This window comes from Diachasmimorpha longicaudata, chromosome 6, assembly GCF_034640455.1.
Source record: "Diachasmimorpha longicaudata isolate KC_UGA_2023 chromosome 6, iyDiaLong2, whole genome shotgun sequence".
NCBI lineage: Eukaryota > Metazoa > Arthropoda > Insecta > Hymenoptera > Braconidae > Diachasmimorpha > Diachasmimorpha longicaudata.
This window is the reverse complement of record NC_087230.1, coordinates 218,808-226,467: the sequence shown is the minus strand read 5'-3', so window position 1 is coordinate 226,467 and position 7,660 is coordinate 218,808. Positions and strand designations below refer to the sequence as shown.

Below are 7,660 nucleotides of genomic sequence, written 5' to 3'. Positions count from 1 at the left end.
AGCTAGCGCGTGTGAAGCGCGCGTTCCGCCCAGTGGAGTAAATCGGAGAAGTTGACCTTGAGGATTGTCAAATCACGTGGCGGTGCAACACCTTCTAAGATAGTCGCGAACATTTTCTCTACGTACATTTCCACGTTCATATCATTGAAACCTTGCGCTGTGGCTTCCAATAGATATTCATGATAATTTAATTGTGCTTGTTTGGGTTTGGTTTTCTGTTGACGCACCCATCTTTTCAATCCAAATTCCACAATTTCTGTGTCCCCACTTTCGCAAGTCATCTGATACGCAGCCATCACAGTTTCTTCGAATTTGAAATTTATAGAGTAAACTGGGAGTGGACTACATTCTAAACCACGACGCCGTTTCAAATCCTGAATGATTGTGTCGTTCACTTCGATGACAATCGACGGGTTCTACGTTGATTAGCGATAGATTTTAAATAGGGATTTTTGTGAAGAATGCCCATAAAATATATAGCACGGACTGTCAGAAATATCGTGAATTGAGCCCAAGAACGACGGTTGAAACTGCATTGCATAGACCAACCTTAAAGGATCTTTATGTGACGAATTTCCTGGTTTTTAAGTTAACTCTCCCTGCTCTGGGAGCAGGGAATCCATAGAATTCATTCCCACACCTATCACTCACACAGCGTCCAAATAAGCGTAGCAAATGCGGTGAACATGTGTCAATTTGTGCTCCCAAGAAAATTGCACTCCGGGAGTGCAGGCAGAAGTGAAAACTTGAACTTATGGCGCGTTGGACACTTTTTTGGGTGAGCATTTTTAGGTGCGCTCGCGACATGAGAAATTGTACATAAAAAATCAAGTTTATCAAAGCAGTGTGGGTACTTTTTGAATGGACATGAAGTATAATAATATCGAAACTATATTCGAAGGAAGTGGTTTTATTTAAATGAGTAAATATTAGTAAATAGTAAATACAAAATTTATCAATTCTCATCGATAATTTCAACAACTTTTACATCATCATTATCAGCATTTTCATCAAACTCTAAAACTGAAACAATAGGTCTATGGCAACTAAAGTGTGAAATGAACAATTTTGATTTAAATCTATTTATATTTCTTGTGAATAGTGCATCACTAGTAGTTTTGTATTTTTTTGTGCTAAGATTGCGATCATTGGACATCGTTAAATCAAATTCTTCATATAAAACCGCATCCATCTTCAAGACAAATCTATAATCAAAAATAAAAATGTAGATTTTTTTAAAGCTATAATCGTAGCATACATATTTTTTCCGACCATCCGAATTTCCGATCGTCGATTCACGTCCCTAGTGAAATTCACTACTAAATTGAGTATATTTTCGATTTTTTGGGTTTTCCTACTTTTCCGGCATTCCCATAATTTTTAGCGATTTTCCGATCGTCGATTCACGTCCCTTGTGAAATTCTCTACTGAATTGAGTATATTTTCGATGTTTGGCGTTTTCCTACTTTTCCGGCTTTGTCATAATTTTTAGCGCTTTTCCGACCGCCGATTCACGTCCCTAGTAAAATTCTCTAATAAAACGAATATATTTTCGATTTTTCATTTTCGATTCTTTCGATTTTTCCTCCTTTTTCGGCTTTCCGATAATTTTTAATTCTTAGCTGCAATGAGCATACTGATAATTTTCCTAATTCCCCAAAATTTCGAGTTTTTCTGTAATTTTGTAGAAATTTATCAACTTCAAACTTTAAATGCAGCGCCTTTTTAAACGCTAGCGCCAAACTTGTATTCTTTTAATGTAACTGTTGTTGTAAAACAGGAAGTGGTTTCCCTAGCGAAAGAAAGAAACAGCTCATATATACCTATGCGTATACTAATAGCAGTGATGCCAGACGGGGGCAAAAATCCCACGCGTGGTGTTTCATGCGCAACTCCCTCGCGCAACTACTGCTGCGGAGTGGGGGAGTGGGAGGCGTGTGGGTCCCGCATCTGGTTTCACTGTAAAATCTCATCTGTCGCGAGTTCACGAGAAAATGCTCACCCACAAAAGTGCCCAACGCGCCATAAGAAGTTTTCACTTCAAAAAAGGACACGATAATCGATTTTGTTTCCAGAATGCAATTTCAAGACCCTTTGTCCATAAATGATCACCAGCAGCTAGTTTACATTGAATTTTTTTATTCAGATTATCCAATCTAAGTGGCCCAATTTAAGTCCAATCTTCGAGTTTCACACAAAACTCAAACCACCATTCATTCTTCTGATCCTGCCGTTCAGGAATTTCAAATGAGGTATAGTCCTTTCCAATTGTCGTGTCCGCAGTCAAATTCAATGTAGAATTCACAGGCGTGTTGATTTGCATCTTCTGCTTAACAGCGGAGAAAATTCCTGTTTTGACGTCTTTCATCTTGTTGTACCAATTATGCGCCGATCAATCCCCATTATGTTCCTGAGCTAGGTCCTGCCAGACCTTATTGGAATATACAGGAAGATGATCCGACTGGAAGTAATATTTGTACTTCAATAAAATAACCTCGGCTACCTCTTTCGAAAGTCGAGAGCGAGGAGGCATCTTTGTACTTCAAATTGTGACCTGAAAAAATTGATATGGTTTTATTAGCTCTTTAGAAATTGGTTTACCTACACACCCCGAATAAAATTACTATTTGTCGAACTATTACACGTGAACTGATCATTTTTATCGGTAAAAAAGCGTAGAGGTTAGGATTTGTTGTTTAGGCGTTTTACACGTTTGCTGCATGGCGCCAATTTGTCAATTATTAATAAATGTGAATGAACCTTACGATAATTACAATAGCAATGTAATTGGAACATATTTAACCCCTTCACTGTATAATATTGAAGAGGACGAAAAAAAATAATCCCATTTTTCCAAGATACAAGGCCATTTCCCTTAAAAACAACAGCGAAATTCGACATCAAAGAGGCAAACATTTGGAAAGACATTGATAGAGATCCTACACACCCTGTAAAAGTATATTTATGAACTAAAACTCGAGAATTCTGTGATCCGACTGATGCAGAAACTAATGTGAAGAAAAAACTAATTTTCCTCTTATTTGCGATGCCTTCAAAAGATAATTTTCAATCAGTTAGGCCTATCTATGCCAAAAAATGTTCATTTTATCCTATTCAATTTCATAAATACAAATCGTGCGTTCTACTCCGATTATTTGTTTCGTGTTGGCATCGCAGCCACTTTTGCCTGGTAGAAGATATAATAGATAGAATAATACCTGTTTTTATTTGGAGAGTACGAAGACATACTGCGTTTCCTTTGCGTTGAAATATATTCATTGAATTCAAGCAATATATTCTGAAGCATAGTGAACTTTCTTTCCATCATCATTGGCGCCTCTGAGTATTGGAGAAGTTGTCCGTCACATGACAAACCATGGTGGATGTAGACACATATTGAAAAATTTGTTTTGCGTAAAGACTAAACTAGGTACGACTCAACACCAAGTTGATAAATGTGCACCGAGAAAGCCAGTTACATTTATATTCCAGATTTTCGGTAGATCATCAAGATTGACATCTTTTTATTTATATGAAGTTGACTCCCCTCTTTAAAAAAAAATACTGGTATATAAGCTTACCGCTCTGATGTAATAACTTCCGCTTCCCGTTGAAACATCTTTGGACAGACAGTCTGCAGCATATTGCTCTCTTTTTTTCCGTCAACAATTTTCTTCTTACCTTAAAATTATATTTCTATTTAGTACTCTCGTCTTGAATCAGCTGGGTAACAACGAAATGGTATACTCATCGCGAATATTTTTTTACGAAAAATGTATAAATTTTTGGCGCATAGCAACTCGCGTCTTTCACTTACGCTCTCAGGTGCCTCTATCAGGCGTGACCTTGGGCAGTTGTCATTCTTGTTGAAGGCTATCACAGTTGGATTTTTCATCGTGGGAAATTCCGGATACAAAATCCTCAACTGAATCATTTTCGTCTTTGCATGCATCTCCATTATTTTTTTCGAGAAACTGAACTGCCACTTTTCTGAAAAAGCTACCAATAATTTCTACGATGGAGCATCCCCGAGGAATTTACGCGAATTTGGAAGTCTGGTCTGGTCTGTTGAAGGATTATATCGACGTTCGGTAAATTTTCATAGCACTTTTACGAGAGTTACAAGACGGCGGGTCCCTTATAGGTGAATGTGGCCGTGATGTATGTGGCGGAGAGCACGGAGAGCATTGCAATTAAATGAATGCGACCGGTAAATGAGAAAAACTGTTGAAATCCTATTGAGGATAATTGAAGTATGGTTTGTTTTACGGGAGAATCAATGAAGAAAGAACTTTCTCATTACTAACCTTTAAATAATCGAGATTATGAAAATCAAATGGTGAAATCCCACTTCTATTTCAATTATTCTTCCAAACATCCGAGTTTTACACCGGTTTCATTTTAATGTTTCAATGATTAATGGGAGGATTTTGATATTTAATCCTAGCAGCTTTAACAACTTCTTCACGAAAATATTAGAAACACGCTTTTCACAGTTATAAAATCAGTTTAGAGTAATTACAGTGAAATCGGAGCAGGAATTATCACGCGGCAGGAGAGGGGGCACATCATTTGACTGGTAATGGTGTTTAGCCCTGGGCGAAATTTATTTTCATTGTTCCGAAAAAAATAACAACTCTCAAACAATTACAAAAATTAATTTGGTAGCTACAATGAATTTCTTAACGATCTAAAAAAAAAAATTGAAAAATTTCATTTTTTAGATTTTTCCGGCTAATTTCATGGGAAATTTTAATTTATTTATTATAAATAATTGCGTGACTCTTAGACGTTATTAATGCTACTACAATCACCGGCTAACGAACTACAAACATTTTATTGATGCCGCCTATTTGTTTATAACTTTTCCCCGGCCATTGTCATATTGGTGAGACAGTATTAACTGTATTTCGAGAAGAGTGCGGATTCGGCCGCGATGGGTCCTCAATGGAGTGTCCTGATGATCGGATGTTCTCTTGATGACGGTTCCATTGCAACTCCTCGATTAATTACACTTATTCACTATTATACCAATTATTTATAATGTACACAGAAGCAACACGTGCCTGCACATGGCGACAGACGGGAGCGTAGTGCTCTATGCGCTATGACAACGCAGATTTGGCCTCCGGCCGGTAATAACAGATTTCGGCGCGAACGTTTGAAGTTCCGCAGCACTTGCTTTTTATCTCCGCGACCGTATTCTCGGGATCTCCGGGGTTAGGAGAAACGTAAATAAATATTTAAAAACTGTTGTTTATTTGCAGGGTTCCAGGATGAAAGAAACGTACTCGGATTACTATTAGTAATATATTGTTTGAGTGATTTTAAATTACAGACAGAAAAAGGATATATGAAGTTGTAGGTTATGAGAAAAACTATCACACAGTCGGTAAGGTAGACACCCGGAGAGAGGTTATGTTCTCTCAGTAATAATAAAAGTGTTCATATCGCAACAAAAACAAAATAATATTTTCGCGATTCTATTAATATGTCTATCGCCCTAATATTAACTATAAGTTAAACGTAAATCGACCTTTGGCAATTCACGCGAGAGCAACGGTCGTAATTGTTCGCGTGACCTTCCACCCAAAACCTAAGGCAATCCCATCCTACCCCGTAAATCCACTTATTTGAGCGGCAGTATTTCAATTGCATCTACACATTTCCGGGAAGACAAAAAAAAGGGTTTCAAATAAAATGAATCACGTAGCTCGACAATATTTTGGCCTAAAAGCGCGATAATTTTTCCCGAACCCAATAGCCTAACTAAACCGAAATTGAAAAACCGCGAGGTGCGTCAAATATCCGCAAGATTTAATAAAACATACATTTCCAATACCATTGACTTTTCTAACTCTCAACAAAAACGCAAAACTTAATTGTAACATAAACTAATAATTCTATTAACTTTCGAACCCTAAATAAACTTAAAACGCGAAAACATAGACAAAATCCCTTTTGTTCTAATTTTCTTTAAACTCTGACTGGGTCATTCTCTCCCTGCCTACTCACGAAAAGCGATATTTCCTCCGATTCCGCGATGAGCGAAGGGATTCACTCGGAATTCCTTAAGAAGTAGAACTGACTTTCTATTCAAAATTTAAAATAATTGCACAATTAGTTGGAATACACGGGAACAATTAACTGTAGCAGCTTCATCGACTGAAAGAATACATGGCTCTTTACGAAGCAGTTAAAGAAGCATTGTGGTTGAGATCGTTGGCAAATAGCATTAGAATTAATATTGAAGGGCCGATTGTTATATTTGAGGATAACATGGGATGTATTAGTATTGGGAATAATCCAACGAACCACAAGCGAACTAAACACATCGATATTAAATATCATTTATCAAGAGAGAGAATTTCCGAAGGACTAATTGAATTAAAACATGTGTCAACAGGTGATCAACTGGCTGATGCTATGACGAAGGCACTCCCAAGCATCAAATTTATTGAACTAAGATGACAAATGGGATTAAAATAGTATTAAGTTTGTAATTAGTAGATAAACAATTAGCAGTGGTTTAATCAAAGTTCTTTCGGGGTTTTTCCGTTGATTCTGTGCAACGAATGTTTGACCACGGTAAGTTTGCCCCAATATAAAATGCGAGAAAGACATAAAATTTTTTTTTTTTTTTAAATTGTTCATTTCTTTTGATGTGACAAACGTTTTTGCTTTGTTTTACATCCTCTCCCGCCTCTCTTAAACTTTCCTCTCCAGCCTCTTCTTCTTTCTCCCGCGCCCCCTGTACCGCATTTGCCGAAAGGGAGGGAAAAACCTCACTCGAGGGAAAACCTGCCCTGGTACAGTCGTCCTTTTGACAGGACTACCGTTCGACAGTGAAACCGTGAGATTAGAGCGCTATTAATTTTTTTAAATTTTGACCGCCGGTGCCCGGGATCGAACCCGGGTCGTTGGCTTGCGAGTCTAGCACTCTAACCGCACGGCCACTGCAGTCGGTGCGAGGAAGACATATATAGTTTATTAAGTTCTCTTGCTGATATTTATTAGAGATATATATTAAGTTATCTTTTAATACCTAGTGAAACCTAATTATAATTGGCATAAGAGTGTTGAAGAAATGGAATTGATTTTTGAGGGGGCCTGTTGGATTTTTCATAAAATAAATAAAGAGCAAAAGTCAATCTTATTCTCTTCTGAGTGTTGAAAGACATTTTTATGGGTTCGAATTCTGAGAAGTGTGAGGTATAAGATTTAGGCTTAATTTTTAGTATGTAGACAACGTGGAATGAGTAGGACTCTTTGAGACCATGTGACTGGAAGGTCCAGGGTGTTGTTTCCGTTTGTAGACCTAGTTAGTTCGTCTAAGGAATCGGTATACAGGGTGATCGTGAACTCGACGCGGATTGTAAACCGGCATGTTTTGGGGGTGATTCTGAACAGAAAAGTCCTTTTCCACTTTTCGCTTGGACGCACCCCTGCAGAGATATGAGGGTGAAAAGACCGGCCAATGGGGCGCGAGCGTTGCGCGGCTCTACGTCCGTGTGCCGCGGGTAAGCGGTATGTGTGCTTGCCCTTCTCCACGGGCGGACGTTCGATTCCGCTAATGAGTGAGAGACAGAGGGTGAAAGATATTTCAAGACAATCCTTTCGGGGGGTGGGGCAGGAGGGGTGAACAAAAACCGATTATTAT

General features: G+C 38.1%; 1 protein-coding gene across 1 annotated transcript; it reads right to left on the bottom strand.

Moving 5' to 3' along the window:
- Window positions 1-2,105: 2,105 nt before the first annotated feature.
- LOC135163606 (uncharacterized) lies at window positions 2,106-4,068 on the bottom strand. Its single transcript, XM_064123178.1, has 4 exons — window positions 3,818-4,068; window positions 3,582-3,681; window positions 3,219-3,339; window positions 2,106-2,554 (listed from the first exon to the last, which is right to left on the bottom strand). The coding sequence occupies exons 1-4, from the start codon at window positions 3,956-3,958 to the stop codon at window positions 2,500-2,502; spliced, it is 417 nt and encodes a 138-aa protein (XP_063979248.1). The 5' UTR covers window positions 3,959-4,068; the 3' UTR covers window positions 2,106-2,499.
- Between the last annotated feature and the right edge of the window lie 3,592 nt (window positions 4,069-7,660).

Bases quoted from the DNA above. Each gene is read 5' to 3' on its own strand.
- LOC135163606 (XM_064123178.1), bottom strand. From the start codon at position 3,958: ATGGAGATGCATGCAAAGACGAAAATGATTCAGTTGAGGATTTTGTAT. The intron at 3,682-3,817 runs GTAAGTGAAAGA...TATAATTTTAAG, and splicing joins TGATAGAGGCACCTGAGAGC to GTAAGAAGAAAATTGTTGAC. The intron at 3,340-3,581 runs GTAAGCTTATAT...TCCAATACTCAG, and splicing joins GAAGTTATTACATCAGAGCG to AGGCGCCAATGATGATGGAA.